This window comes from Mustela lutreola, chromosome 9 (genome assembly GCF_030435805.1).
Source record: "Mustela lutreola isolate mMusLut2 chromosome 9, mMusLut2.pri, whole genome shotgun sequence".
NCBI lineage: Eukaryota > Metazoa > Chordata > Mammalia > Carnivora > Mustelidae > Mustela > Mustela lutreola.
Genome location: NC_081298.1, coordinates 120,923,950 through 120,941,718, shown reverse-complemented (window position 1 = coordinate 120,941,718; position 17,769 = coordinate 120,923,950). Strand labels below are relative to the sequence as shown.

The 17,769-nt window shown below is 49.0% G+C and overlaps 1 protein-coding gene across 2 annotated transcripts in view; it reads right to left on the bottom strand.

Moving 5' to 3' along the window:
• Positions 1-278: 278 nt before the first annotated feature.
• Positions 279-17,769, bottom strand: part of XDH (xanthine dehydrogenase) — a 61,890-nt gene continuing 44,399 nt past the window's right edge. For both annotated transcript variants that reach the window (XM_059188692.1, XM_059188693.1), the window contains exons 25-36: positions 12,771-12,962; positions 12,432-12,577; positions 11,527-11,608; positions 10,881-10,976; positions 9,387-9,515; positions 8,655-8,729; positions 7,212-7,264; positions 5,351-5,465; positions 4,504-4,569; positions 3,630-3,818; positions 2,142-2,318; positions 279-598 (exon numbers count right to left, since the gene is read on the bottom strand). In XM_059188692.1, coding sequence (XP_059044675.1) covers positions 548-598; positions 2,142-2,318; positions 3,630-3,818; positions 4,504-4,569; positions 5,351-5,465; positions 7,212-7,264; positions 8,655-8,729; positions 9,387-9,515; positions 10,881-10,976; positions 11,527-11,608; positions 12,432-12,577; positions 12,771-12,962 — 1,371 coding nt within the window. In that variant the 3' untranslated portion in view covers positions 279-547. The remainder of the gene's footprint in view (positions 599-2,141; positions 2,319-3,629; positions 3,819-4,503; positions 4,570-5,350; positions 5,466-7,211; positions 7,265-8,654; positions 8,730-9,386; positions 9,516-10,880; positions 10,977-11,526; positions 11,609-12,431; positions 12,578-12,770; positions 12,963-17,769) is intronic.

Genomic DNA, 17,769 nt, shown 5'->3' with positions numbered 1-17,769 from the left:
AGAGACCGTCAGCCCCTGAGATTATACAGCCTGTGAGTTAGGATGTGGCACAAATACTTCTTTTTTTTTTTTTTTTTTTTTTTTTTTTTTTTTTTAAGATTTTATTTATTTATTTGACAGAGAGAGTTCACAGTAGACAGAGAGGCAGGCACAGAGAGAGAGGGAAACAGGATCCCCGCTGAGCAGAGATCCCGATGCGGGACTCGATCCCAGGATCCTGAGATCATGACCTGAGCCGAAGGCAGCGGCTTAACCCACTGAGCCACCCAGGCGCCCTATTGTAAACACATGATTAAAACAGACGTAAAAAGATTCCAATAGCTTATCAGTTACATGGGCCTAACAGTTCTGAATGGGCTTATCGTTAAGTTTATGAAGTGGGTCTTTATCCACATCTTCCAATGGATTCAGTGTTCTTCCAAACACCGTCCCGACAAGTCAGGCAGGGTCATCCACGACACGGACAGACTCATGTCCTGCGGGGCTTTTCCCACACTCCACCGAAGCTCTGGGGTTACGAAGCGTGGCTCTGCTGGGGGCTTTCTCTTCAGACCCTTACAGACCAGGGCTTGCAGTTTTCTGGTATGCCAGTGACACACTAGGAAGGAATGGCAGAGCACTCATTACAGGGGTCTCCCCACGGCACAGGATGTGCGGCCCCCTCTGACGCACGCGCCACCTCCCACTGCTGCCAACCACCCTTCTGAAGTCCCAGCTGTTGGGAACACCCCCAGGGCAGGACCCCTTAATCTCTCAGTCATTCATGTATTTATGCGAAGCGCTCTCTGTGTGGTGGGCACTCTCGGAGGCTCTGAAGGCGCGTGGATGTCCAAATACAGAAGTGGTCCCTTTACAGATGCTACTCACAATCCTGGAAAGCATGACTGGTCCCTAGAATCAGCTATGTGTGCAAAACCACGGCAGGGGTGTTAAATCACTAGATTGTTATAACAGAGTAAAGGGGCCTGGATAGGAATCTTTGCTTTGGGTATGAGGACCTGGAGGGGCTCATTACATCAGTGAGTTCTGCGTCAGACTGTTTGCAAGGAGCTAACCTGCAACCCGTGCAACCTTACGGGAAGCCATGCGACACCTCGCCTCCCAGGGAATGGAGTTTGGGGAACTTGTCAGTGTCGTGGCCATGGTGGGAAGGTTCTGGGCTGTGGGAAAGTCACTGTGGAGCCATGGGCATGCCTCGCCGTCTGGAAGCTCCACACAGACTGGTGGTCTTTACCCCATAGCTAAAGCTATTGGCAGAGGAGAGTGGCCTGCCTGCCTCCTCCTGCCCCCTCAGCCTCCTGCCCCCTCGGTGCTGAGACCTGGGATGGCAGATCCGCCTGCTCTGGAGACTGCTGGGCCCTCCCCATCCCTGGAATGCTTTGGATCCTTCAGTAGCCATTTCACCTCTAAACCCAAACCCTGAAAGGCTTTGGGTCTCAAATCTCCTCTCACGTACCCAGGGGCAAACCCAGCTTGGGCCAGCAGGAAGAAACTGTCCTTGTGTGGTCTCCTTTTTCCAGGCATTGACCACTCTAAGTATCTTCTAGGGGTTCCCCAAAATGATTCCAATGACTACAGAACCCCAGCTACACTCTGCTACGCACACGAGGTAGTAACCCATGACGCTGTAATGCGCTCATCTGGTTTCCTGAAAGATCGCCCAGACTTCACGGATACCCATACACGCTTGTATCCATGAGGCACACAGCAATCACAGAACAAACGCGCTGCCTCTAATTAATGCATTAACACCCATTTCTGTCCCTGACTCTGCAGTCATCACACAGCGGCCTTCACAAAGAAAGGTCTCAAATGTGCCAGGGATGGACACGAGAGATTTAGGCTCTTGGGGACTTTTATCTGTCACACTCATCTTCTTGGCAAACAATGAAATCTGTGCATGATACTGGGCACTGAGGAACCCTCTTCCCTCAAAGAAGGCCCAGCTGCAAGCTGTAGCTTGAAGGGAATTTCTTGCTGTTTTCCAGCAAGGGGCCGCCTCAATGGCAGAAGGAAAGCAACCTGGACCCAAGGCTGCCCAGTGGAGAGAGAGAGCCTGCCATCCCACTATCCTCTCTGTAGTGCTCACGCCTCTGCCCCGGCCTCCCCCAGAGTGTGTGAACACTTGAAGGGCCTCATACCAGGGTGGTGAACTTGTCCACACAGGCATTGCGGATCTTCTCCGGGGTGGCGGGGCTGTCGAGCCGGAAGAGCTTCTCCATCTTACAATCTGGGTTCCTAGCTCGAGCTGCACCAATGGCGTCTTTGATGGCAAAGAAGATAGAGGCTGCCAGAAAGAGGGGCGGCTCCCCGACGGCCTGGATGGACAGAGCACGAGACAGGGAATCAGGCAACGTGACCCCAGCCTCCACAGCCGGAGGGCCAGTGACGCCTGGAACCCCAGCTGGCCCCAGCAGGCTGCTCCCAGTAAGGCAGGGAGGTTGGTCAGAATCCTTCAGGAGCCGAGAACAAGCAACCCTAGGAAATGACTCAACCTCATTGGCATATTTCTTTTAACTCGCACTATGTGATTTTCTCTGATGCCATCATGCAAATAAAATGTACCATGAAAAGTTGTATTAAATAATTATAGTTAAGGGGCATCTGGGTGGCTCAGTCAGTTAAATGTCTGCCTTCGGCTTGGGTCATGATCCCAGGGTCCTGGGATCGAGTCCCACATTGGACTCCTTGCTCAGCGGGGAGTCTGCTTCTCCCTCTGCCTCTGCCTGCCAACACTCTGCCTGTTTGTGCTCTCTCTCTCGGATAAATTAATTGATTAACTAGGTTGTTTTATTTTGTCCCCCCAAAGCATAGATCAGAAACTTCCTGCATCAAAATCCCTGGGACACTTGTTAAAAATGCACATTCCAGGGCCTTACTCCAGACCTACTGAATCTAGGGATGGGTCCCACAGAAATGCATTTTTGTCATGCATCTGCAGTGAGCCCAATGCATGTCCAACCGTGAAAGTCGATGGCAAGGATCACAGAGCGTCCAGACCCAGCCACAGTAAAGTAAACCATGAGATGAGCAAATGAGTGTGTTTCACAGTTACAAGTGATCATCTGTCTTCCTTCTTTGGTCTAGGACTGTATCAGTCAGCTGACTTGATTTTTGACCGTTTTTCCATCCCTACTGGGGACGGCAAGGAAATAGAGGTTGGTTAGAATCCTTCAGGCATGCAGATCAAGTTTAAGGTCAAGTGCCAGCCACTGAAGGGGACACAGGGTTGGCACAGAGGTGTTGCCCAATCTGCAATGAATATGCTATTCTTGTGGGATAACGGGTGGAGGGGGCATATGTGGGATCATCTTTAGGACCAAGCATCAAAATGCACACGTGAGACATGGGTGAAGATCAGGCTTCGACCTTGTAGACTTCGACCGGATTAAGGAATCCCTCTGAGTGCAGCCAAAGGAGCTAGCTTTGACCACACACAAGTAGTATCATCCCAGCTCTGTTTTCTCCGGCAGGGACAGCCCACCCTTCTGCCATCCTCACCAAAGCTAGCGTCAAGCCCTCTGGTCCTTCCAGACCAACCACCAGCAGACCTGTGGTGGAGCCCCTCCTTCCCCCACAGCCTCCCACCGTGCAGACCAGAAGGCAGCACAGACCCAGGGCAACGGTACCTTGGACGCATAGATGGCCTTCTTGTTGGGACAGTCACGGAGCAGGGACACCCTGAACTCAATGGGGATGCTGCCAAATGCAGGGATCTTGTAGGTGCTGGGGCCACGGGTATGCAGGCTCCCCTCTGGGGAGTAGTGCAGCTCCTCCAGGGTGAAAAGGCCGAGGCCCTGCACAAAGGCCCCTTCCACCTGCAAGGCAGACAGAAAGCACGGTCACTCTGCTTCCCCGCCCCGGCCAAGGACAGGTACTGCTTGCCCCATCAGGCACCAGCCTCACCTGGAGTGGGCCCGGAAAGGAGTAAATATCAGCCCTCCACAGCCTACCTGGCCCCCGCCCAGCCTGGGATCACCTCTCTGGGCCTTTGCCAGGCACTGAGGTAGGCAGGGAGAAGGCATCAACACTAGAGATTAGTTTTAGAACTTGTCAGCGATTCCAGGAGACTCATTCCATGGTAGGCATAATTTTTCATTAAAATCTGCCACCGAGGGGGTGGAGCTGTTCCCCCCTGTGCCGCCACTGGGGAAATGGGAACTCAGAGCTGAGAAGCAGTCTCCCAGGCTGACGGTTGCTGCGCCTGGGAGACGGGGGTCAACATGACTCCCATGTGCCAAGGGGGACCACGTGCCTGCAGGCAGTCCCGCAAGACAGGAGGAATTTCTGGGATGGTGGATTTAGGCTTTGTGGACTCCCAGCCCTGCCTGGCTCTAGGAAAAGCAGTCACCCCGCTGGGACTTACTCTGGATCTCTCGGAGGGCACCTGCCACACTCTGTGGGCCCACACGTTTGTTCTCCCAGCCTCCCTGCTCACCGCGGAACTCGGGGGACACACCCGCGGCCGAGCCCATCACCCCCCGGGTCACCCGGGTGCCTTACCTGTCCAATATCAATGGCAGGGTTCAGACTGGAACCGACATCCATGACAATGTCCGTGCGGAGGTTCTGTAGTGGGGGGAGCGGGGGAGAACACGCAGTGTGAGAAGAAAGGAAGGTGTGGGATGACAGATGGGGCTTGGGGACCCTTGAATCACTGCATCAACCGAATGGCACTTTCAGAAGCAGAGGACCCTGGCCGTGCTCAGGCAGGGTGTTCGTGGCCCTGCCGGTCTGCACTGGCATCGTCGATGCTCAGGTTTGAGTTGGGACAGGCTGGGCAGGGGATGGTGGCGGCTACGCTCGGCTGTGATCAGGAGTCACATGCGCACACCTCCGCGTGAGTGGGAAGGATGGTTCCCAGGTCCCTGGGCTCTGAACCTGAGTCTGGGTCGATCGTGTCAGGAAGGAGACAACAAACTACGTTCCCTGGGCTGATTCCAGCCTGAGCCCCGTTTTGGGGGGGACCTGTGAGCCGATAATTGTATCTGCCTTATTAAGGGACTGACAAAAATAAAAGGAATATGACGTGACACATGACAATTATGTGAAATTCATAGTCAAGTGTGCACAAACCGCCTCGTAGGGGAACACGGCCATGCCTGTTCGTTTGCGTTCGTCTGTGGCTGTTCTCCTGCTTCCGTGATGGGGGGCAGAGGAGGTGAAGCAGAGTCTTTGGGGGCCCAAAAAAGCCTCAAATATTTGCTCGCTGGTCCTTTCTAGGAAGTCTGCCAGGCTGTGATGTCAGACATTATTTTCCAAGCCAGAAAGTGCGTTCTTAGTGTTTGCAAGTCGCTCGTCTCTCCTCCCTTCCCCCTAACTTAGTACAAAGGTTTTGCAAACCCCTTACTTTGTGATCCCCTGTTAAGCAGTCAATTTCCACTTCGGAGCAAGCCACCCCGTAGGAGAAGTAGTGGAAGGGGTTCCCTGAGTTCGTCTCAAAGCTGTAGCCAAGGTTGGGTGTCCTGGGAGAGAGAGGAGAAATCGTAACACGTGCTAAGATGAGCATTGCCCCTCACCACACACACACACACACACACACACACACACACACACACAGCTTGACCCACAAAATCCTAAGACTCCAAAGGTTTTTTTTTTTTCATTCAGCTGTTCTTCGTAAAAGCCCATGTGCTTTTAATATTTTGAACCTGTTAATGAAATCCGGGTGTTCCAGAGCTTTCTGCCTCCTGTCTGCTCAGTTTTGCCCAAGGGTCTTATGAGAATCATTCCGCACAGCTGAGCGGCATACAGAATCAGGATGCTGGCCTCTACGTGGTAGAAACGGGGCACGCTTGTCCAAGCTCACGAAAGACATGAAGGCTGCACTCCTAAAGGATCTGCTGAGCTGGTGTTCGAGATCTAGGAACCAGAGAGCCGGCCTTTGCTGCCTCCTGGGCCGCTCACCCTTCTCCAGGTGAGAGCTGAGGTCAGCAGCTCCCGCAGCCCAGGTGCACCTGGAACCACTTGCCTGCATGATTCCTTGGCTATGGGCCCCTTCTTGGTTCCAACAAAGGATGTGAGGAAAGTGTTATTGATAAAAGCAGATGCTCTCTTATATTTTTTTTCTTCTTTAATCCTGAATATCTTACACAATTCCAATTTCACATGAGTCATACGTGTGTGTGTGTGTGTGTGTGTGTGTGTGTGTGTCTTCTCACACCTGGAGTTTATAGTCTCCCGCACCCGTGTTTTTTTTTATTCATGACACAGAAAATCATGAGCTGATGGGATCGGAGTCTGCATGCACGTAAAACCAGCGCCGAGCTGAGGGGAAAGAATTCTCCCAGGAGAACCTGCCACCTTCTCTGACCTTGGATTTCGCCATCTTCACTTGGGTGTTCCTTTATATTACCCAGTTTTATCAACCCTGAAAACGAAGCAAGAACTTCTGAGAAAATCCGTACATGCATGTGTTTGCACAAGTCAAGTATCACGAAACCCGGAGGCACTGGCAAAATGTTTGTTTGCCTAAAATACATATTGAACTTCTTCTCCAAACCCATTGATGTGCGAAAGAAAAGGTCCTAGTTAAAATTCCCAGAGAAAGCTGGAACATGACGGCCGGTAAGAAATAGCATGACATCTTTTTACAGCCTTGGAATCGCATCTTTTCACAGCCTTGGAATCAGATCGGCGAGGTCTCTAGCTCTTCGTGTTGCTGCTGAATTTCAAAGTAGCAGAAGGTATATGCTCTTTTCCGAATCTCACTTTCAGCGCCACTGACGTCTGCATTTTGAAACCAGACCACGTGCTCTAACTCCTCCCGTGGTTCTTTCCAGGGAAAGCCTCCAGGCAGAAATCCGATGCGTGGTACAGAGGAAGGGTCGTAGGTAACTTGGCCCCAGGTTCTAGGAGAACCCCAAGGGAGAGGTGGCTGGGGATGGTCCCACTAGGTTGTTAATGAGGAAACAGGCCCAGCGAGATCCCCAATCTCTCCAAGCTCAAGAAGACGCTTCCAGACCAGAACCAGAGCACAGATCTGCGGATATGACGGCTCATGCTTCTGCCTCCTTGGCACACAGATTGGCGATGCTGGGCACTTTAGAGCATCTTCAGAGTGAAACGAGCCGCAGTCCATTGAAGAGATTAAAGTTTCAGGGGAACTGCTCTTTCCCAACCAAAGGCTGGGAGCGTCCAGTGCTGGGGGGCACTTCAGAGGTTAGGATGAGAACACAAGGTGAGGCGGGTGAGACCAACTCCGTACTTACTTATAAAAGCCGGTTGCAGACAAGCTTACTGCGTCAATGTAGGCAGCTAAGACCTGAGGAGAGGAGAGGAGACAACAGGAAGTGCTTAGCATGGTTTCCAGGATCCCTGCCCCAGCACTGAGATTTCACGGGTTCACCCTCCTCAGACCAGGTCTGTGTACCAGTGGCTCTCCCCCTGCCCCCACAAAGCTTTGCCTCACATGCTCCTGTGTGAGGAGAAGGCACAGGATGCCTGCAGGCTAGCAGCCTCTCAGGTGTTCTTTGACCTTTGAGGAGCCTCCCCAGGCCACCAGGGAGCTCAGACCAACATAATGAGCATCCCAACATATTGCCCATGTCACTCCCCAGCCCTAGAGCTTAGTCCCCCCATCATCTCTAAAGAACATGCTTGACATTCAGGACCCCAGGGTTCTCTCTCCCTTCAGGTCTCACACACATCCATGCCAGCCAAACTCGAGGGGCAGCTCTCTCCTAGACCCTCCATGTCCCCACAGCTCTACACCTTTGTTCGCACGGTTCCTCCACTGTATCTGCCCAAATCCTTTCCCTCCCTCAAGGCCCAGCTCAAGCTTGCCTCTCTGTGTCTCCATGCTGAAATCCAAACTACCCAAACCAACCTAGTTTCGTGTGGTATTAACGTGTGTGGTATCTGTGAGTGTGGGAAGGGAAGTGGACGGGGTCTGAGAGAAATAGCTTGTTTTCTTTGGGTCTCTAGAAGGAAGCGTATGCTATCTGACTGGGTCACGTGTGGGCTCACTCTGTATGTTACCATTGTGCCCACTTTTCCCACCCCAATGCTGAGAGATGATAAAGCGGGGCTGCCACTGAGGTGTCCGCTTGTTGGAAGAGATGAAGTCTCCTTCCAGAGAGAGAGACCTCCCTGCGGCTTCCCTCTGAGGGTCCCCGACACACAGGCCTCCAAACCAGAACCCAGAGAACTGGGCTCCTTCTTATTATGAGTGCTTGCCTGTGACTTCTAAAAACCACAGGAATGGTATAAACTCTTGGGAAATGTCTTTTTCCCCCACTCCTTCACAGATGGAGCCTTGGTGGACTCCAGAGTTGGAAGGGGACGTGCTACTAGGGGCAGCCCTCCCACAGCAGGAGGTTTGAAGAAAACCAGGCTCATCAAGACTGAGGACGAGTGGGGTGTGGAACCAGGCCCAGAGTCAGGCCCATTCAGCAGTCACCCCACCTTCCAAGGCTCAGGGCAGCCCATCCCCCAGTCCTCACAGGGCTGTCAAGATCCTGGATCAAAATTTTTCCTCAGGTGACTTCCCTCAACTATGACAACCACAGAGAAAGGGGCCCAGCATGGTGGAGCCTTTACTTGTCTTGTGAAACCATACCCACCACTTCAGCTTCTCTGCCTGTGTCTAGATCGTGATCCTATTCCTGCTGCAGGAAGGACAGATAGCCTGCCTTCGACCAGCTCAGACTTACCCAGTCTTCCCAGGTGCCAGTAGGATTCTTTTTCTTGAAGGGTTCCAGCCTTTTCAGGATGGTCTGACAAGCTTCCTAAGAACACATCCACCGCATACCAGACACATTAGTCTTCTGCATTTCCTGGCCCAGGCAAAAGCCCAGGGGCCTCAGCAGGGCCAACTCCAAGCAATGCTGTGCCCATGGTGCCATTCTGACAGCCTTTCCACCCTCTCAGGAATGACTGAGGCCCAGGATAGAAGCCATAGGACCCCATCGAAGAGACCAGCATTGGCCTCTATGGGAGAACACCCAGTTCTTAGGCTACAGATGAATTATTTGAAGGATCCCAAAGGAGATGACTTCTCCCATCAAATGCTTTTCTTAATTACATCTTCCACGTGGAAAGAGAAGCCTGTGGGTCTGACATGGCCAACCCCCAAATCCAATTCCAACCTTGTCCATAGTCTTTTGATCAGTTCTAACACTGGGGAGTATATCTTTCCAGAATGCTCCTTGTGACCCTCCAAATCTCCTCCCCATCCTACACTCAACCTCCTTGGCTCTGATGGAAGTGATTTCGGCTGTTAGGCCTCTCTTTCAGCTTGGTGTCAGGAGGAACAACATTCTCCTGGATAAGACAGCCAATGCCAAAGAGCCAACAAGAACCATTCCAGCTCCCACCCCAGGGGGCTCTCTGGGACCAGAACCCTGGGCTGGCCCTCAGCTCTGGGGGCTGCCCAGGCTCCTCACATAGACAGCCTGTCCGTTGATGTCAGCGCTGACAGAGGCAGCCGTGGGAGAGGTGTTTGGCACGGTGTTAGTGCTCGTCTCGCTGATGTAAATCTTAGAGGTGGGTATTTTCAGAGCTCTGCTGGCCACCTGGGAAAAGAGACAACATCACTTTCTCAGGGAGGGGTTAGCATGGGGCTTGGCTGCCTTTGCCCCAAGATAGACTCAGGTTCACTCTTGCAGGCAACAAAATAATTTTATAAACTATAATCCTATTGAGACTGGGATGGTCTCATACCTGTCTCAGTTTGAAGCAGAACTTTATGGAGTGACTTTGTTTTATGAAATAAGTCAAGCAGAGGGAGTCAATTATATGGTTTCACTTACTTATGGAGCATAAGGAATAACACAGAGGACATGGGGAGAAGGAGAGGAGAAGTGAGTTGGGGGAAATCCGAGGGGGAGACAAACCATGAGAGACTGTGGACTCTGAGAAAGAAACTGAGGGTTTTGGAAGGGAAGGGGGTGGGAGGTGGGTGAGCCCGGTGGTGGGTATTATGGAGGACACGTATTGCATGGAGTACTGGATGTGGTGCATAAACAACAATTTTTGGAACTTGAAAATAAAATAAATAAAAATTTGTAAACCCAATGGTGACTCACAGTGCTTTTTAAAGCTAAACTTAGCTTTCTTTCTTTCTTTTTTTTTTTTTTTAAATTCAATTTGGCCAGTCGGTGAGCCAAGCAGGTGTGCCAGCTCTAATCCAGTTCCAATATCTGAGCTCCACTGCGGGGGGGGGGGGGGGGAACTGGTTACCTTCATACCCACAACACACCCACTTATACACAGTTGGGCAAGGGCATCCAAAAGATGTGACCCTCAGCTGACCCTTGAGCCTGACCTGGTGGACCAGAGGCTCCTCACCCCTCCCCTGTCCTTGGAATGTGGGTTCCACTTGCCTTTCCTACTCCCAAAGTTGGCTCCAAGGTCACGACCTCCAAGGATGATGATGTGGCATTGAGAACACCTGCACATGACCTTGACCAAACCCAGTTAAGGCCCCTCTCTCTATAAACTTTTAAGATTCAGTGGAGATCATTCATCTTGCCACCTCCCAAGGCAACCCTCTTACATAAGTTCCCTTTGCTTATGAAAACTGTGACCTGCCAACCTATGCCTGTTTTTTCTGTCTCTGAGTAGAAGGACCGGTGTCTGATCACTCCTGGGAAGCTCCCCTAGGAGCTTGCAACCAACATAATCATAAAGCCCTAGAATGCTGGCAATGGAAGTGACCTTGGGGGTTACTTGGCCAAGCCCTTTGCACAGATGAGGAAACAAAGGCCAGGAGAGGAGAAGACTTGCCCGAGACCACATGTAAACAGATGGCAGAGCCTGGCCAGAGCTGGGGCCTCTTCTGCTTGTGCAGTGCAATGCTGCTCAGCATCTCACCACACCCTCCCCCACCACCCGGCACTGTGGGGCCAGAGAGGGCTCCCAGTGTCTAGGCCGCTCACCTGGACCATCTTGGTGTGCAGGCCTTGGCCCATCTCCATGCCCCCATGGGTCAGCAGCACGGAGCCATCTGTATACACATGAATCAGGGCTCCTGCCTAAGGGAAGGATAACAAACATAAAATTCAGTAAATTCAACCCCGACTTGAGGCTTGGGACTGATGGGTCCAGATCCCAGGAGGAAGAAAACCAGAGGCAGCATTTTGGTTAGAAACCGTAGATAAAACCTGCAGCGGTTGTCAATCTCATGATTTAATCATGTAGCCCCTCAACAGTTTGCCAACATTTTCTGATTCCTCTACATGTCTCCCGTCCTCAGAAAGAAGGAGGTCAGATAAATGTTTTTGTGTGCACTCTACAGAGGAAGCCAAGGATCAGAAAGGCAGAGTGGCTCTCTGTAGTCCTACAACCAGGAAGAGGAAGAACTAGAACTTTATCCCAGATCTCTGAGTCCCATGCTGCCCTCACTGACCTGGGATATTCTGGACAAACGGAAATATGCAAGTTCAACTTCATTTAAATAGCAGAGAGCCCCTCCACTCATCTCTGTTACCAGTGACGATGACCCTTCCTTTGCAATACAGCAGACAGAGGGGGAAATGGGGCCCCAGCCCAGGGCAGAGGGACAAAATTATATAAAGCAATTACCTGGTTCAGAAAAGGAAGAGTGAAGCTTATTCCAAACTTGGTAGGAATGATGCATAATCCTCTCTTCTTCCAACAATTCTCCCTGGAGAAAAAAGAAGATTCTCATAGAACTTTCTCTATCATGTTTGTGTCAGCTCAGACATGGTATCAGACATTTTTGCAAAATTGGAACAAGTCATCCTTGGAACAGGCCACATAGTGTTCACCATAACTGAGTTGTGCCTCAGTTGGGTCAACCAAATAAGAAAGGTCAGATCTGGGTGCTGGGTCCTTCCGTGCAGCTGAAGCAGGACCCACCCCTGAGAGCCTGGACTTAGAAGTATTGTCACTTCCCCCCAGAGCAGAGTTCAGATGGGGTCAGGGTGCCCCGGTGATCTTGGACTGTGACTGTCCCAGCGATGAACTGGGTCACACCTTGGTGATGATCCCAGTAACACCTTCCCTTGATGATGATCCCAGTAACACCTTCCCTGTGCATTCTATTTGGTTTTCTGGGTAACTCAGTGAGGAAACAGAGTCAGTATAATTATCCCCACTTTATAGATGTTGAAACTGAGGCCCAAGTGATGGATTGATGGCAAAGTCATATTTACAGACTCATATCAGAGGCAGGTATATAACTGTAGTGTTCGGGGTTCTGGGCTGGCGTTCCCCTAAGGTGGGCGAATGTAAAGACAGACCATACTGATGGGCTAGGATGCTGAGGGCCGGCTGTAAGCCCATCTGCCCCCAGGCTCAACATCATTTTAGGATCTTAAAGAGATGGCCATGAAAGGGGCTCCAAACTCAGCCCTCCCGCGTCTTATCTGTTATTAGCCTGGTATTCTGAGTTCAGCCAAGAGGCTGCAGAAAATGAGACCCGAGAGATTCCCAGAACATCGGACTCCTCCCCTCCCCATGCTTACTCATTGAACTTGTCTATCTCACTCCTCCGAGCATGATACTGAGAGCTGGCTAGGCATTCATCCCAGCACCTGGACAAGGTGAACCCCTCAAGCTTCTGGTTGAAGTGTGTCAAGTCCCCTTCCTTATACAGGTTTTTCCTCCGCACCTTTGCAAAGAGAGAGACACCGAGGGCTTGCTGGTGGCAATGGATGAAGGGGTTGCAACTTCAAGGTAAGCTTCCGACCCACTCCACAGCACGTGCCTCTCCTCTGCTCCCCACCGGGAGATGCCCAAGACACAAAGCCACTGTCCCCTCAAAATAGGGGTGACTCTCACCACCAAACTCCCGGCTGACTTACTTCCTCTGCCGGCAGCCCACAGGTCAGAGCGACTTCACTCATCCAGTACTCAGCAATGAGCATCCCCTGAGGCCCCCCAAAGCCCCGGAAGGCTGTGTTGGAGGCCAGATTGGTCTTGCAGAGCCGCCCAGTGCCCAGGATGTTGGGGATTTTGTAACAGTTGTCCATGTGGAAGAGGGCTCTTTCCATTATCTGCAGCATAAGACACCAAAATGGGAGATAAGAGTGCGCCGATGTCATTGGCACTTCAAAAAAGGGACTTCAAGGGCTGCACCCCCTCTGTCTTTCCCAGCAGCCCCTGACTCCTCAGGCCCAAGTTATTTCTCGCATATCAAGGGGTATGCAACACAGGACTCCTTCCTGGGCTCCCGGTGTCTGTGTCTCTGCACCCTCTCACCTAACCCTCAAACGAAAGTACAAGGTCCTTCTAGGTCAACCACTTGCTTCCAAAAGCCACTTACTCTCTTTGGAGTGAAGTCTGTATAAGGTTCAGTGTGGAATTCAAGACTCTTTACAGTCTTCTTCAAGCATATTTTTTATCCTCTCTGTTGACTATACGTTCCCCTTACCGGATATGCCTCTCCTCACCTCACCCACCTACCAACATCCCCACTCAGCTCCTCCCTGGGGAAGCTCTTCCCAGACTCTCCAGTTAGGACTGATCTCTTGCCTCTTCAAAAAGAAAAAAAAAATAGGTGATCTTATGATGAATTGATTTTACGTAGTTGGTGTTCCCATTAGAGTTGTATGGTAAACCGCTTAAAGAGTCAGATACTGGTGTAAGTTTGTGTTGTGCAGCATAGCAGTCCTACCTGTCCTCCCTTCTACCCCTCGTAGAGTGCTCCCAGCTCATTTGATCAGCTCTTACACACTAACTTCCACATCTCTAATAATGCCTTACACGGAAACTTTTTTTTTTTAAAGATTTCACTTATTTTTGTGAGAGAGAGAGGGAGAGCATGAGAGGGGAGACGGTCAGAGGGAGAAGCAGACTCCCTGCTGAGCAGAAACCAGATGTGGGACTCGATTCCAGGACTCCAGGATCATGACCTGAGCCGAAGGCAGTTGTTTAACCAACTGAGTCACCCAGGTGCCCCTGGGTGCCTCAGACTTCTTGATGTGTTCAGTTATAGACTCTTATATTGCTTTCTTGTTACAGAAAAGGGGGGTATCAGTCTCGCCTAACCCCCATTCCTGAAATCACATCACCTTCCTGTCCCCCATCCTCCCCATCTAGTCATATTTTTTTTTTAAGATTTTATTTATTTATTTGTCAGAAAGAGAGAGAGAGAGAACGAACACAGGCAGAGAGAAAAGCAGTCTCCCCACAGAACAAGGAGCCCGATGTGGGACTCGATCCCAAGACACTGGGATCATGACCTGAGCCAAAGGCAGCCGCTTAACGAACTGAGCCCCCCAGGCGTCCCCACATCTAGTCATATTTTGACCTCACCCATAGGCAGTTTGATATCATCCTGTAAACATCTGAATCACCTGGTTACACTGTGATTACTTCTCTCTTTCTTGATAGCAGCCGCCCCTGGAGCTAAGGATTATCTTTTTTTTTTTATTTTTTTTTTATTTTTTTTTTTTATTTTTTTATTTTTTTATTTTTTATAAACATATATTTTTATCCCCAGGGGTACAGGTCTGTGAATCACCAGGTTTACACACTTCACAGCACTCACCAAATCACATACCCTCCCCAATGTCCATAATCCTACCCCCTTCTCCCAAACCCCCTCCCCCCGGCAACCCTCAGTTTGTTTCGTGAGATTAAGAGTCACTTATGGTTTGTATCCCTCCCAATCCCATCTTGTTTCATTTATTCTTCTTCTACCCACTTAAGCCTCCATGTTGTATCACCACTTCCTCATATCAGGGAGATCATATGATAGTTGTCTTTCTCTGCTTGACTTATTTCGCTAAGCATGATACACTCTAGTTCCATCCATGTTGATTATCTTCACTCTTTCATTTTCTTAGTTTTCTTTTTTTAAGATTTTATTTATTTATTTGACAGAGACAGAGACCACATGTAGGCAGAGAGGCAGGCAGAGAGAGAGGAAGGAAAACAGACTCCCCGCTGAGCAGAGAGCCCAATGCGGGGCTTGATCCCAAGACCCTGGAATCCTGACCTGAGCTGAAGGCAGAGGCTTTAACCCACTGAGTCACCCAGGCGCCCCTCATTTTCTTAGATTTCTGTGCAATTATTACTAAGTCAACTTAAAGTTTTCCCCAGTGCTAGAAATCTGCTCTCAATATGTTGGAACACTTTAAACTTTCTAGCAGTCTTATCTTTTAGAAGAAATTATTCCTGGAGACTTCTGGCTAACTGCAATTTCAATGGGCAGCCCATTTGAGTCCCTGTCCCACTGTTACCTTGGGATCTTCCCTCACATTCATCCCAGATTCTCTTTGCCTCTCTCCATACTAAGTCTCCCCTTCCTGGAAACTACTTCTTCCCCTTTCCTAGTCTTATACTTTCATTTTGTTGGAGTAAATTCTTGAATATCTTCTCAAAAAAATAAGGGGAGGGGCGCCTGGGCGGCTCAGTGGGTTAAAGCCTCTGTCTTCGGCTCAGGTCATGATCTCAGGGTCCTGGGATTGAGTCCCACATCAGGCTCTCTGCTAAGCAGGGAGCCTGCTTCCTCCTCTCTCTCTCTGCCTGCCTCTCTGCCTACTTGTGATCTCTGTCTGTCAAATAAATAAATAAAAATTTAAACAAATAAAAAAAAATAAGAGGAGTATATAGAGAGGAACCTTTTTGAGACGTGCCTGCCTGAAATGTCTTTCTTATACTCTCATCCTTAATTAATGATTTGGCCATATATAGGATTCTAGGTTGGAAACAGGTTTTCCAGTTTCTCTCAGCATTCTGAAGGCATTTTACTGGCAAATGCAATCAGGGTCTTTCAATTCTTGGAAACAGTTCTGTTTTTCTCCTTCCTAAAAATTGTAAAATCGGGGTGCCTGGGTGATTCAATGGGTTAAAGCCTCTGCCTTCGGCTCAGGTCGTGATCTCAGGGTCCTGGGATCAAGCCCCGCATCGGGCTCTCTGCTTGGCAGGGAGCTTGCTTCCTCCTCTTTCTCTCTCTGCCTACTTGTGATCTCTGTCTGTCAAATATGTAAATAAAATCTTTTTAAAAAATTGTAAAATCTTCTTTACCCCCAGGTTTCTCCAAGTTTGCAGTGATGAAAAACTTAGCATAGGTCTATTGTCCTTCATTGTGCTGCTTCCTGGAAAGGCTCTTTCAATCTCAGACTGTATGGCCATCAGTTTGGGGGGATTTCCCAAGTCACTTCTTGATAGTTTCCATTCTTTCTCTCTGAAACTTTGATTATTTGGATCTCCCGGATGAGTCCTTGAATTTTGTTGTATCTTCTCTCAGATTTTTCTGTATTTTTTTTCTTTACTTAGGGAGATTTGCTCAAGTTTCTTCCAACCCTTCTGCTTTCAGAGTTTTAATTCACCAGAGTTCATTTTTATTCTCTGACTGTTCCATTTTTATGGCATCCTATTCTTTCTTGAAGGTATAATAACTCATCTCTCTGAGGAGCCCAATGGCAGTTTTTATTTGTTTGTTTCGTTTGGGGTTTGGTTTACTTCCCCATGTATAGTCTCTCTTTCCCACAGGTTGCTTTTTGTGTCTTTGGTTATTTCAGTCTTAGTCATCCTAGATGCTTTTAGTATGTCTCAATTAATTCCATTTTTGCTTTCCCTTAGCACTCTATCAACTTGTACTTCTATTTCATTTTGTCTTTTATTATCTGTCTCCCCACCACACTGCAAACTTCCTGAGGGCAGAAACAAAGCCGTATATTCTTCTTTATGTTGCCACTCTAGGCACTCAATAAATGTTTGCTGAATTGAATTTAAAAGCTTCTAAGATCTTTGGGGACAAGCACTGCATCTTTTTCAACCTGATTTTTCCTACAACACCAAAAGGCATGTGTTGCAAATGGTGAGAATGCTAAATGTGTTTCTTTTTTTGAGACGTTTTCACACTAGATCTGAAGTGTGAAGTTTTCTAATTGAGTCAGTTAGCCCCTAGCAAAGAGGAGAAACACAGGCAGTGAGGATTCATGGGAACTTCCGTTTTCCCCGAAATGTGACTTATTTTTACAAGAAGAATCTATGTGTATATAACTAATATGGTTATAAAATAAAGATTCTAAAAATTATAAAGAGTAGTATCACAAAAATAACTGTTAACTTCTAGAATTAACAAAATACATATCTACATTAGACTTATAGGAGGGGCACCTATGCTTGTTAAGCATCTGCCTTCTGCTATGGTCATGCTCCCAGGGTCCTGGGATCGAGCCCCACATCGGGCTCCCAGCTCAGCAGGGAGCCTGCTTCCCCCCCTCTCTCTCCCCTGCACATGATTTCTCTCTCACACTCACAAATAAATAAATAAAATCTTTAAAAAACAAAACACACAGAAAAGACTCATAGGAGAATGTTCAGAGTAGCATTATCCATACAGGCTAAACACTGGGAACGACTCAAAAGTTCATTAAGTGGTGAATGGAAAACAAACCATGGTCTATCCATATGATGAAATACTGTCAACAGAAAAGAATGAAGGACTAACGCATACCACAACAGGGGTGAACCTAAAAACATTAATCTGAAGATAAAAAGCCAGACACAAACTATGACGTAGTACACAAGTCTATTTACATGCATCAACTACAAGAGGAAGATCTATAAAGACAAAAAGTAGATGGTAGGTGTCTAGGCCTGGGCGTTGGGAGGATAAGAACAGGAGAGATGTGAAAGATGACTTTGGGGCCATGGAAATGTTTGAAAACTAGATCATGATAATGGTTGCATGACTCTTTAAATTGACTAAAAACCATTGAACTATATCTGTACTTGAGGAACTACAGAACACTCATGAAAGAAATTGAAGAAGACACAAAAAGATGGAAGACCATTCCATGCTCTTGGATGGGAAGAATAAACATTATTAAAATGTCTATACTGCCT